General features: G+C 41.5%; 1 protein-coding gene across 8 annotated transcripts in view; it reads right to left on the bottom strand.

Moving 5' to 3' along the window:
- The window catches only part of LOC144761592 (monocarboxylate transporter 10-like), a 1,000,737-nt gene that overhangs the window by 547,635 nt on the left and 438,279 nt on the right, over positions 1-14,823 (bottom strand). For all 8 annotated transcript variants that reach the window (XM_078646885.1, XM_078646883.1, XM_078646884.1 and 5 more), the window contains one exon: positions 7,356-7,518. In XM_078646885.1, coding sequence (XP_078503011.1) covers positions 7,356-7,518 — 163 coding nt within the window. The remainder of the gene's footprint in view (positions 1-7,355; positions 7,519-14,823) is intronic.

The raw sequence follows: 14,823 nt of genomic DNA, 5'->3' as shown, positions 1-14,823 counted from the left end.
CCGGTGGTGGATCAGACTTTAGGAAGAAGGGATCCCCCTTCGGTGGACGGTACTTCTTTAGAATTCTCGCCGGCGCAGTCTTGAGAGTGGCCGGCGTAAGGAAGAAGTCCATGACGAGTTTAAGTAGCCCCGGTACCAATAAAAGCAATGGTCGAGAAGACGTCTTCTGGTTCAAGGTCTCAAAAATAACCGAAGTACTCTGCTGAATTGGCATAGGAATGTTCAGCTTGCTAGCCCCCCTGGAAAGCACATCCTGGAATGTGTTCACATCGTCCACAGGAGAGATTCTCGATGGTGGACTGTCGGTAAGGGTGGGCAAGTAGTACCTTTTCGAGGAGTATGTTGAGGAGGTGGAAGGCGTTGGAGATCTGTGCCTCCTCCTTCTGCTGCGTGATCTTGATCTCCTCCTGGAAGGTGGTGCAGGAGAGCGAGTACGAGCTCTACTTCTTGGCGGAGAAAGATCTGCATCTTGCGCTAGGCGAGCCAGAGAGGACCTGTGATCAGGACTCAGACCCCGCCTAAAGTCCTGCGTAGGCTCAGCCCAGTGGTGTAGTGGTCGCATCCATCTGGGAGAGAGGTGAATGGATGGAGTCTTCTCCCTAACAGGAGAAGGCAGTGTGGAGGGAGACTTCCGTCCTCCCTGATGAGTCTTCTCTACCACTTGACGTCCAGAGGGAGAGTACTGGCTACTTGAGGACGAAATAATCACCTCTGGGGAACCTTACCTGGCGATGGAATGATGGGAGCCTGCTCTCGACGTCGATGAAGGAGATGGAGAGACGCTTACTGGGACCGATACCGACGGAGACCTCTGCCTCGACGTCGTCCTTGACGGAGATCCTTGTCTCAACGTCGACAATGTCGTTCCCAGCGGAAACCTGCACCTCGACGCCGACTGCTTCGACGGAGACCTGTGTCTCGACGTCGATCTCCTTTGCTTTGATGGAAGACTCTGCCTCGACATTGAGCGGCGCACCGACGAAGACTCCTGTCTCGACGTCGAACGCTTCCTTTTCAACGGAGACTTCTGTCTCGACATCGATCTTTCTTCGACGGAGACTTCTGTCTCGACGTCGAACTTCTGTTCTTCAATGGAGGGCTCTGCCTCGACGTCGAACGGCTTTCCTTCGACCGAGGACTTTGTCTCAATGTCGGATGTGAAACCAACGGAGACACCTGCCTCAATGTCGAGTGTCTTGCTGACGTCAATGGAAGCTTCGGTCTCGATGTCGCAGAGTGAAAATCCGACGACCTGTACTTCGATGTCGATCTGCGTTGAAACGCAACAGGGACTTGGGTTTCGACGTCGAAGATGGAGACTTACGTCTTGATGTCGATGATCGCTATCTCGATGTCGATCGTCACTGAAATGTCGACGGCTGAGGATCTTGTCTCGATGCCAGACGCTTTTCAAACATCAAAGGAGACTTGGCCCTCGAAGTTGAAGGATAACGCTCTTGCACCAAGGTCCTCAACGATGACTCTGCCGCCGGTACCTTCGACGTCGAGCCCGACGGCGAAGGGGAACATATCAGGACCTTGCTCCTCGACGTTGAACGCATTCTCTTCTTTCTCCTAACAGGCGACCTACCTCTTTCTGAGAGGCCATATAGATGGATTCTCTACCTGTCTTTGATGGTTCTTCTAGATAGTTTCCTGCAGTGTTGACAGGAGGCAGGAGAGTGAGACTCAGGGAGGCAGAGAATGCACACTTCATGTGTGTCTGACTTGGCCTTCTTTTTGCCACAGGCTGGACAAGAGTCAAAGAAGGCATTTCTGACAGAAAAAAATTCTTTCTGACACAAATTATTGGTTTAAACCTTACTCTGATATCAAAAGACGTCGAGTGAAGGTAAAAAAGTCACACAAAAACAAGGCATTTTTTACAGAAAAGCCAAAAAAGAGAGAGCTGTGAATCCAGGGTCCTGACAGAAGGAGCCGGAAAGAACAACTAACCTAACTGTCAACCCTGAGGCATGATGGGAAGTTAGGGGTCATGGCTGCCTTAATAACACGGTGCCCGTTTTATGGAAGATTGCTTTCATTTTTTATGATGGTTTGCAATGCAGCCTGTAGGCTAACAATGCCTGCTTTTCTTTTGCAGTTTACTCATGAGGTTTACTCATTAAAAAGTTCAAGTGCTTCTTGCCCTCCTGTGTTTTTATATATATATTGTGTATGTTTGCAAAAGCAGTGTATGTGTTTTATTACATTGTTTAGCCTCCTAGATGTGGGCTGCATTGGTATGAGGAAAAATGATATATGTTGGTATATATATATATATATATATATATATATAGAGCTGTATATATATGTGTTTTTCATATATAATTTTTTATTATTTCCGGGGTCCCCGCACATGGGCGGGAATATTCAGTGCTTATGACTATTGATGAGGTTCCCCCTGGAAGAGAATGAAAAGTATATAATTCTGATATATTTCTCTTTGGTTGTGGGGTTGATTTTTCTCACCTAAGGAAGCCTTCCACCAACCGTTACCCGACTGTTTTGCAGTTCTTTCAAAATCTGATTTCCTGTGATGTGTCTGCATTTGCGCCTGTTGAGTACTGCACTTACTGAAACTTGTAAGGAAGAGCCTGAAAATAAATGTGTAGCTCTCTCCCTGACTGACTTGGTCATTTCTGAGAGAAGAAAACTAGAAGGCAGTGGGATAACTCAGTGATTTGAACACTCCCCGCTAGAAAAAACAAGCATGTGCAATGCAATAGTTCTTGCGCTGGTGAAAGTTAGAGCATTTGGGGCCACATGCATCAAACTGTGCATTTGCGACTCCTAATTAGTGATTTTTGCACTTGGGATGAATACAAAAATTGTGGTCGCAAAGGGGCAGATTTGATGCTTGTGGCCCTTGGTGTTGTTAATGCAAAGGTTTTTTACTTATGTTTTCAGGTGTAGATTTACCAAAGCCTTTTGTATTGATATGACCACAATTTGCCTAGAGGCTGCAGGCTGAGTCTTGAGGGCAGGAAATTAGCTGCGGCCACAACTGAAAAGGACCGGAAGTGGAACTCCTGCTTAATTTTGCTTTAAACCCTGATAAATAATGCAAGGGGAAAGGGCTCCAACTGAGAGCATGTGAATGGATAAATGCTCACTCAGGAATGTGATTTTGGGATGCTGCTGCATAAAATAAAATGAATGTGCTGATTAAATAAAAGAAGGGCGTGGTGATTTATGAAATGCGGTGTGTTCGCTAGTGTGTGGGCAAGCTACTTAAAAAGTAAATGCATACTTTCACAAGCATTGACTGTGCACAGTGAGCTACAATAGGAGTTGATCTTCCCTCCCTTTACTGTGTTTCCCCTGCTTCCAGCCGGGCCACACTTTTTTATATTTTGTTAAAGAACAGCAGCGGGCAACAGTGCGCCTCCGCCGGGTGTCTAATGCACAAGCGTTATTACGGGTCGGGGGCTGGTTTGTCAGGAGATGTGAGATGGTAAAGGTGATGCGTGGCAACAAAATAAAAGATGCATGTCCACATTTGGTTTAATGGGTAAAACCGGTTTAGTTGCAGTATAAGTATGCCAATATAACAGAATAAATTTAGCTACATTGTCTCATTACAGATGATCATTCATCTTGAAGTATTTAAATAGTGATTACACGCTGAACCTAAAGAGAAGGGGCATCCCAATGAATTAGAATACTCCCCCTTCAAAAGATTTATAACAAACAGGTAAGGGTAAGTCACAGTAGAGAGTCAGAAAATGTTCTCTCCTGGCAGGCTAGATTAAATCCTCTTTATCTCTTTCCTTACTTTTTCCATTGTTTCTTTTTCTTATATTTATACTGATCGTCGTGAAACCTATAAGAATGTATGTATGGTATTATTACAAGGTGAACAGTATATCCAGAAAAATTGTTAAATTGTAAAAGCGGATCATATTGAATGGTATCATTATGTATACATATCCATGCTTATGTTAGGAGTATGTACATATGTATTAAATGGTATTACTATATATTTATACCCATGCTCATGTTAGCAATATGTCCAGCATATATCTATGCTCATGTTAGGAATATGTCCACCATGTATGTATGCATTGAAACAGAATTGGATTGTATTTCTTCTGGTGAAAATATGTTGAAGCTATAATATATTTCAAGGCGGTATTATCATTGTACGTTTAGAATCACCATCTAGCACACATTATCATGTTTAGAGTATAAACTGTTTTTGCACTAAAATACTTCATTATAAAGAATTTTTAAATATACTTTCTTACAGCATCACGATGGTACAGTCCTGAGGAAGACACGGCTAGGTGTCGAAACGCGTAGACAGGAAACCATCCAGTAGTTTTTATATCCAAAAAGTGTTTTGTATCTGAAAGAATGCATATGATATAATGCCAAAATGTTTTACTAATTGTCAATAATCATGTATTGATTTTATCAAAAAATATATTTTTATGATGAATTAAATTGTATTCTATGTGTAAAAACAGTAGTTGATTTTTATTTGTGTGATGTTCACCACCTTTGATGTGCTAGTAGGTTTTGAGAAATTGCCTGGGTGTTTTATCCTCACATATCACATTTGGTAAAGACGCAGAGCGGCATGCTGCGCTCCAAAAAACCCCATAAAACGTTGAGTTGGGCGAGCTGCGTACAACAAAAGAAAAGGCGCGTGGCCACCAATGTTAAAGATCAAACATGGGATGCCGCACTGCAAAAAAAATGTTTTTTACCTTGCACACTAATGTAACCGAAACCATAGCAAAACACACCTAAAATTACAAGAACTACATGTTGGGGAAGTGCAGCTGGGGCAGTGCGTAGCTGTTGTGCCTGGAACAGCAGCTACAATGAAGAAGTCATTAACAAAAGAGTGCTGACAAACTGTAAACAAAACATACCGCGTAACAACACGTGTAAGAGGGGTAGTCCTTATGGGAGGTTACAGGAGTGGTAAATGGTGGACTATTAAGCAAAGAAACCAAAGAAAATGAAGCATTTACAAAGTACAGTAGCAAGAGCAAACACCCATTGCACCCCTGGGGCACTCCAGTAATATGATCCCTGGATGTCAGTCACAGTTACATGTGTATCAAAAGGTTACCCCCAGGGCCTCAGCCCAAATTTTTATAATTTTCATATGAGCCTCATCTCCTTCTTAAGATGTGCCCAGTTCCTTTCTTGTGACCTCTCAAAATCAAACTGCACAACTTAAAGTGTACTGGAGAGCCTGCCTCTCCCTTTCTTCAGTGTGTTCCAAGCAGCTTACAGGAACGTAGCAAAACACAAATCTGTCTGGGGATATTCCTCTACCTTCTCTGCTCATGTTTCTCTATTTAGCCATTGGTCTCCCAATTTGTAACCCAGAGTTTTCCATGTATTGTATCTTTCACAAGCATACATACACCTAGCACTTGCATACAGCATAAACACATTGTACAGCTTTACAACCTTTATGTATTGTACCACTCACAGGTACACAATCACTTAGCATATGCGGGCAATATACTTGCACAGCACAGTATTACCAGTACTCCCAGCACTTGGATACCACACAAGGACTATGCAGCACTACACACCAAACCGATGCAAGCCAAGGGTGAGTTAAGCAGCAAAACTTTGAATGAGTGATTCAGTAGGCCTCACTCCAGTGGCACAGGTTAAAAGGACATGTTCATTCTACCGATCATTACACAGTATGCTGCCACCACTGCGCTTGTGCTGCTTGATCCCAGGTAAAGGCAGTAGCCATTATGAGGGTAGCACTTTGGGTGCCCCTCCCAGTCTAACAAGACATGAGACAGACCTATCTCATGGTGCACACTCATGATCCATGTTTGCCTATGGCAAGAAAAATCAGCATTAGGATTCCTGACATCATTACAGTTGGTCAGGGCAAGGGCGCACGTCCATCACCATGCAAGCAACTTTTCTGTCCCAACTTTGGGGGGTCATTAGCATGGCGGGCGGATTGCCACCGCCTGACCTGAGGTGACGATCTGCCCGCCAAAACACCCCGCTGGAGGGCCACATTAGCATGGCGGGGGTACCGCGGTGGCAGGAAGGACCGTCTGCTGCTTCTCCGCCGGTAGGCAATCGTCCCGATTGCCTACTGGGCGGAAAAGGCCCATAGTATGGTGGCTGTGCCTTGAAGGCACCGCCATCCATATTAGTATGTGGCATTTTCAATGCCTTTCCGTGGCGGAGGCTCCGCCATGGAAAGGCATGCAGAGTTCTCTTTGGGTCCTGTTGAGGGTCCCCAGGGAGGTGGGGGTGGTCGTGGCTGCATTTGGGGGGTACCCATGGTACCCCCCAGCATTGGCATGCACAAGGTGTCAGGCACCACTCGGTGCTTGTCACGTTGTGCATGCTAATGCACAACATGCATGAATTCCATTGTGGCGGGTGCTGCTTACAGCACCGCCAGCCACAATGTAATATATGCGGGATGCCACTGCCACCACGGCTGTGGCATCCTAATTGCTATGGCGGGACCGTAGCTGGTAAAAGCACAAGCACTGTGTAGAGTGCGGAAAAACAAAGAAAAATGTATGTCCTTAAATGGTCCTACAAACTGGAGCAGTGAATGTTTACTAGTACTTGGTCCATGCTCTGCGGAGAATTAAACACAAGAGAGGCATGACCATGCATGCCATGGACAAATGGTGGCAAAGAATATGAGACAGACTATGGAGTGAGCAAACGGGAAGCCTGTGGGTAAACAGATTAAACACAACACAACTCTTCAAGACAGCGCGTTTGAAAAGTGAAAGTTGATGCAAACAAAAAAAAACAGAAATCCATTCTCGTCAAGATCTCTGGAGTTGTTTGCACGAACCCATCAGATAGATTTCTTTGAGTTGTGAAAAAGACAATACATGGGGTTGACGTGTTCCCCAGATGTCCTACAGTTAAGATCCGTCATCAAAAGAACAGTAACACTTGAACACTGATCCTGCTACAATTTACAGATATACACAAATGGTAAACACTACAGCCCTTATGAAAAATGTACATATTGTCGGGCCCGGTAGGGCAACGTTACCAACACTGTTGTTCTAGGTTTTATATTCGTTTGGATTAAACAAAACAAACCAATGAACAGGTTTGTTAAATAATAAGACAAAACATATTCACATTTCCCCTTATATCTTCAAGGTAGTTGCACCATTACATTTTACTCCTTCTGTAGATCGATACATTTAGTGGACTGGGTTCACTGATGCAAGAGAGCTGAACAAGTTACAAGCAGACAAAGTAAAAAGAAACCCCTAGAGTGTGCATTCACTCTTGCACTGATGGCAACACTTTCAGGCGGTCACTCATGAGTCCCATATCAGTTGAGTTAATATCCTTACGATTTCGTGGCTTACCTACTATGAACATAGATGCCTGATTGGCATAAAGGCGGTTTATCCTTTTTGAATCACAAATCTTTCCAAATATAATTCTGCCAACCAGACAGCTTACTCCAAGTGTAATCATTAAGTTTGATCCATCCGTTAAGGAAATGCCAAAATCAGATGCATGCTTTATCTGCAAAACAAATTGCATTGATTTTTATAAAGTAACCAAAAAATCCACTTTAGCATTAAAAGAGGCACTGTAAAAACTACATGAGCAAAGTGTTGTCCTAATGAATATTGTTCCTAGTAAAGGTTTGGTTGCAGCTAAGCAACACAATATTTAAACCAACAGAGAACTAAAATGATGGGCTGAGTATGCAGACGTTGATGGACTGAAACGATACAGCAAACCAGTAGAAAGACACACCCGAACATATTTCCTCATGACAGGAATACAACTCAAGTTATCTTATAGCTTATGTCTTATATATAATATTCACTAAAATATCATAGTGTAAAAATTATAAAAAAATCAAGTTAAAAGTTTTATGAAGGCAAACATACCCTGTTGGATACTTGAAAATCTACATCCTATTTACCTATTGAGTATCATGATGAAGAAACATATCTGTAAACTTGAAAAACGTACACTGATTTTTCAAACGTGAGAATATGCATCTCAGCAGAAGTATGAGTTGTCTGTTACCTCTGCTGATCTGGGATTTAATGGTACTATTGGACCCAAAACCGAGCACGAAGTACACCCATTTAGCACTTGACACATAGGGGGGCATTATGATGTTGGGCGGATCGCCACCGCCCGACTAGCGGTGGCGATCCGCCCAAAATCTTTCTCCGCCCACCCTTCAATTACCCCCCGCCATATTACAATGGTGGGGGGTACAGGGGCAGACGGAAAGACCGTCCACCACTTTACCGCAGGCAGGCAGGCAATCGTTACGATTGCCTGATGTGCGGTCCTGGCCGATAATATGGTGGATGTGTTTAGCAGGCTCCGTCTACCATATTATGATGTGGGCAGATTAGGGCCTTTCCATGGCGGTGATGCCGTCATGGAAAGGCATGCAGTCCTTTGCATTGGGGGCACGTTGCGGGCCCCTGGGGTGTTGAGGGTGTGGGGGTGCATTTGGGGTATGGGTACCCCCCTACATTGGCATGCATAAGGTGGCAGGCACCGCACGGTGCTGTCACGTTGTGCATGTCAATGCACAACATGCCACATTAACATTGTACATGCAAATGATGCGGGATGCGACCGTGAATGCCCCCGCGGGACCGCTGTACCTCTGGCGGTCGGTCCCGTTTTCCATGACGGTGGCGTGCGGACAAAGTCCACCCGCCATCGTAATGGGTCCCTTAGTGAAGCATTGGTAAAAAATCTAGGGCTTACTTAGGGATGTTATTAGAGGTTGAAGTGCTTTATTGTGATGCACAACACACAACTAGATGTACTACACATAATAGAGTAGGGTACATTTCCTGATGCTAATTGGAAAAGCGCCCACAGAGGTTACAGGGACAGTCTCTGAAGGTAAAAGATCCAGGCCCGTGGTTCTGTGAGGAGAGATTTCAGTAATATTAGGTCGGGGAAAGGAACCAGTTGTCTAGCTCATACACTAGTTATTCCCTTCCAACCACGACTTTCTAGTTCGGGGACCAAGTTCACGGAACCTGCTGACCATGTTAAGTTCTTACAGTCTCTTCTGCAGGCTTTGTCTACAGTGTCACTGTCAGGGGAAGGGAGCTTGACCTGGACGGTGTGCAGTTCACAGCCCACCAGGCAGAGGCTCAGACTCAAGCCCACCTGACGAAGCACACGAGGAGTGTCAGCACCCGCAATCTTCTGGTAGTGACAGTGCCAGCACAAGTCTGATGAGGCTACGCTGAAGGCGGTGGAGTTTGCAGACACTGGGATCTTGCTGCTTGACCTTCAATTCCAATTTTAAAAACTCCCTACCACAACAAAAAAGTGCCCACCATGTGTCAATGCAGTGGTAGTCTTCTGGATGGTCTTGACTGTTCCATGGCACTAGTAGACTATTAAGATGGTATTCAGACAGAATATCGAGTTGGAAATATCGACTTACACAAAGAGCGAGTTGGAAATATCGCGACACGAAAATATCGACACCAAGAATATCGTGGTCCAGAATATCGAATTTAAGGTAAGAAATATAGTTTTCAAAAATATAGAAGTCATTATTATCTTTGGCAAAATTATAGCTGTTTAAAATATCCATTTTTTTAATTAGTGTTATGTATTTTAGTTTATATTTTAAATGGATATGATTTTTTTTATAAGTATTGTTTATGTTTTTTAATATATGTGTTACATTTTTAGTAGTTATCAATTTTATTTTAATGTAAAAAAAGAAACATGTGTTCAATAGCAAGTTGTGGGTTTATAGGGGAATACGGTGGGAAGTAATTTAATTATAATAAATTAATGATTATTTTTTATTTATTATTATTTATTTAATTGAGATTTTATAGTGTTAATTGTGGGAAGTGATTTATTTGTAATTATTATTTGGTTGTTAATTAATATTAATTGATTAATTGGTAATTAACTATGGGCATTGTGTAGTTTTGTTTAACTGTGGGTTCTGGAGTTTTTAGGGGTAAAGGGTGGGAAGCAATTTATTTTTGATTAATTAATAATTAGTTGTTAATTTATATTAATTGATTAAAAATTAATTATGGAAATTGTGTAATTAATTCTAGGTGTCAGTTGTGGGATTTATAGGGGTAAAAGTTGGGAAGTAATTTATGTTTAATTTTTCAATAATTAGTTGTTAATTTATGTTAATTAATTGATTGTAAATTAATTATGGAAATTGTGTAATTAATTTTAGATGCAAGTTGTGGGTTTCTAGGGGTAAAGGTTGGAAAGTAATTTATGTTTAATTAATAATTAGTTGTTATTTACTATTAATTAATAATTAAAAATTAAATATGGAAACTGTGTAATAAATTTTAGGTGTGGGTTGTGCGGTTTATAGAGATTAAGGGTGGGAAGTAATTTATAGTAATGAATTAATAATTAGTTGATCATTAATATTAATTAATTAATTGATTTCGATTTCGGTAATTGTTTATATTTTTCTGTGTGTAGGTTAGACTTTTATAGGGGTAAAGGGTGGGGGTAAATTAATTGTACTTACTTTATAACTAGTTGTTAAATACTATTCGTTTTTTAATTGAAAAGAAGTTTTGGTTGTGTAATTAATTTTTTTTCAGTTTAATTTTAGCTGTGGGTTGGGAGGATTATAGGGGTAAAGTCTGGGAAGTTGATTAATGTTTATGAGCTTTAATTTGTTTTTTAATTAATAATATTTCTTTAAATGGTAATTAATTATGTCAATTATGGAAGTACATTTTTTTTTAGATGATGGTTGTGAATTGTGTGGTGTTATAGGGTAGGAAATGAAAAAAAGTAAATATATGTAATAATTTCTTTTTGTTTCTAAATAATTTCTAAAGAAAAATATTTATTTGTTTGAAAATTGTTTTTATTTTATTTAATATGATATTTGTAGGTATTTACCATTATATGTTTTTTTAATGTATTATTAAATATATTTGTATTTTAATTTTGAACATATTTTTATATCATATATTTATGTTGTTTTTTTAAATATTTTTGTTGTTGTTAACATTTTGTTCGTTTTTAACTTGGAACTGACTGGAGTGAGAATATGGTTACCCCTCCGCTATCCAACACTTTCCCTACTGTTGCACTGATTGGAGTGGGAATAGTAATTTTACCCATCCTCTATCCAACACTTTCCCTACTGTTGCACTCACTGGAGTGGGAATAGAATGTTTTACCCCTCCGCTATCCAATACTTTCCCTATTATTGCACTCACTGGAGTGGGAATAGTAATTTTTACCCGGCCGCTATCCAACACTTTCCCTACTGGAGTGTGAAATGTAAGTTTAAAGATTTTTAAATAATTGAATGTTTAATTGATAATAGAATGTTTTTTTTAATTAGATTTTATGTTATTGATATATATATATATTACCTACTGGCGGTCGCCAGTAGGTAGTCATAGTTAGGACCTAGTTACGCACCACAGGGCGTGTTTGCACACGTCACCTCAGGCCCCACCCCCTTCCTTCACCACTGTGCAAACACGCCCCCTGGCGAGTTGTAAGTTAAGGAATTAATTCCCCTTCGGTGCTTCTAGTAAGCGCCACTGCGTTGCGTTGCAGAAAGCTGGGCTAGGCGTGCCCCCTTTTTACACCTCTCTGCAACGCCGCTCTGTAGCACTTACTGGAGGTACCTAGTGGGCTAGTTGGACTCCAGGGACCCTCAGGATTCAAGGGAACTTAATCTCCCAACTTAAAAAGGCCACCGGACGTGTTTACACAGTGGTGAAGGGAGGGGACGGGCCTGAGGTGACGTGTGCAAACACGCCCTGTGGCGCGTTTTAAGTTGGGGAATTAAGTCCCCTTTAATCCTGAGAGTCTCTGGGTCCAACTAGCCCACCATGTACCTCCAGTAAGCACCATCGAGCTGCGTTGCAGAGAGCTGGTCCGAGGCCATGCCCCATTTCACACCTCTCTGCAATGCAACTCTGTGGAACTTATTGAACATACCTGGTGGGTTAGTTGGCCCCCAGGGACCCTCAGGATTCAAGGGGACTTTATCCCCCAACTTAAAACGCCCCCAGGGTATGTTTGCACACATGTCACCTCAGGGCCCCCCCCCTCCCTTCACCAGTGTGCAAACAGACCCGTGGCACGTTTTAAGAGGTAGTTTTAATCCCCCTGCCCTATTATGTACTAGGGGCTTACAGAGGAGGTCATGCTAATCACAGGGGTACCCCAACGAATAGTATCCCCTAGTGTATGAAGGTGTTTTCACGGTATTCTAAGTGTCTTTTAGCATACCACTGGCTCTAGGCCTGGTTAGTCAGAGTCAGTTAACACCAGTACCCGTCTGAAATAGTTGTGGGCACAGGAATATTTTGTAACAAAGCCTCTTTCTGCTCCTCTGTTGGTTCTTTCTGCACATGTCTTGCTTCTTTCAGCACTTTTCTTCGTCTTTGAGGACTTCTGTTGCTTCTTTCTGCATTTCATTTGCTTCTTTCTGTGTGTTTTTTCTTCTTTCTTCACATCACCTACCTCTGTAGGCATAGTTAGAAACTAGCATTTAAAAAACCTTAGAAATTTACTTAAAAACCATAGGTTTCAGGCACGTTATAGTTAGGAATTAGCATTGAAAAAACTTTTGAAATTCACTGGAAAAAACCATAGGTTTTCAGGCACGTTATAGTTAGAAATTAGCATTTAAAAAACCTAAGAAATTCACTGAAATAACCATAGGTTTCAGGGGCTATTAGTTAGTTGGATATTTCACTCATACAAAACCATTGAAATTCCCCCGTAATCGTGAGTTCAGCTAACTATAACTCGCGCGGACGCAATGCACTGCTGATGATGTCACTCATGACATGGTCAGTGACATCACTGATGACATCATCCTTGTGATAGAGTGGCAGACCTTCTCTCACCCTAATATAACCTGTGATACACACACTCAAAAATAGAAACTAACATTTTCAAAACAATGGAGATATCAATTCACCTATTCAGTAATTCCAAGATCTACACACATCCACTCATTCAGCAACAGTCCTATACAGTCACTCATACATGTACTCACTCATCATATCTACTCATACACCTATACATCCTGTTACACACCGCCACTCATCCATAGTTACTCACACACATAATCACACATGCAAATAAAGTATCAAACATCCATTTACTTGCATATAGTTATACACACACCACCACACTTACTTCTACAGACGCTTACACATACTTACTCTCTTAAACAATCACTTATAGAAAGACATACTTATTTATACAGGAACTCTTCCAATCTCTCACTCTCACATATACTCATTTATATACACCAATACTCACATATACTAGTTTAAAAATATGTAGTTACTCATAAAGACACTATTGAGACAGTCATTCACTCACTAATACTCCCATACACACTCATCCACCATACAGTCCTGCACACATGCTGTCTTCAGCACATACAAACAGTGAGTCAGTCATTCATGCATCTATGCGCTAAGTAATATCACCCACCGAACCATACAGACACTCAGACACTCAAACACTCAAACTGATACTCAAAAAAACAACTAATATCCCATATAGACACTCATGTGGCTACTCACCAACCCATGCAGCCACTTATACACAAGGTGAGAGACTGATACAGATATGTACATATTTAAACATTACTTGCAAACCCATGTATTCACTAAGATACACTTAATCATTCAGTTATACAATCAATTTTACCCAAACAAATCATCCATTTAGACACTTATATATCCATTTATAATTCCATCGACCTTGAGATATACATATATAAAACATATTTAATTTTCAGAAAAACACACATTCACTGGATGATGTCATTTGAGATGTCATCAGTGATGTCATAAGTGATGTCACTGACCATGTCATGAGTGATGTAATATGTGACATCATCAGCAGTGCATTGCGGGCGAGTTATAGTTAGCTGAAGTAACTATAACGGGGGTATTTCTATGGTTTTGTACTAGTAAGTATTAGTGTCACTCTTTTATTAGGCTCCGTGCCCCTGTGAATTAAATGCTGCGTGAGGTCCTTTAGTAGGTAGGGACATCTTAAGATAGAATGCTTCATTTTGGAAAGGGATCGTTACCTTCCATGGCCTTTCAGCATTGAAAAATGGTGCACCTCTTGTTCCCGCGACTCGGGCAGCCACTTATCATTTTTTTCTCCAAAACGCCCTTGCGCTCAAGAATGTAAGCAAGGGCGTTTTGGAGAAAAAAATTATATGCGACTGCCCGAGCTGCGGTAACAGGAGGTGCACCATTTCTCAATGCAAGGGCGTTTTGGAGGAAAAAAAACTAATATATATATATATATATATATATATATATATATATATATATATATATATATTACCTACTGGCGGTCGCCAGTAGGTAGTTATAGTTAGGACCTAGTTTCCATAGGAAATCCGCAACATTCTATTGGGAATAACTTTGTCCCTAGTGGACAAATGTTTGCGAATTTCTCAAAGAAGATGGCTAGGTCGGCTGCGCTCATTCTGTGAAAGTTTTGGGGGGATTGGTGAAGTGGGGGCTGAGATAAAAAGGGGGTCCCAAACGTGTTTTTCCCATGTTATTTTCCATAGGACGTTTAGACACGGCTACAGCTCGAACGGCTGAATGGATTTATAAGAAATTTGGTAGAAAGGTAGAGTGTGGGTCGCAGATCACGCTTTTGTTTAAATGGTGTAAATCCGTTCAGTAGTTGCTGAGAAAATTAAAGTTGAAATCAGTTATATATCTGTAAGCGAGCACGGGTGCGCGCACCTATGCGGGTGTGCGCGAGCGGCATTGTGATTTGCTGTTTAACGTCTGTCAACATTCGATTCGGAGG

The sequence above is a fragment of the Lissotriton helveticus genome, chromosome 6 (assembly GCF_964261635.1).
Source record: "Lissotriton helveticus chromosome 6, aLisHel1.1, whole genome shotgun sequence".
Lineage (NCBI taxonomy): Eukaryota > Metazoa > Chordata > Amphibia > Caudata > Salamandridae > Lissotriton > Lissotriton helveticus.
Note: the sequence above shows the minus strand (reverse complement) of the source record. Positions and strands in the feature narration are given on the sequence as shown.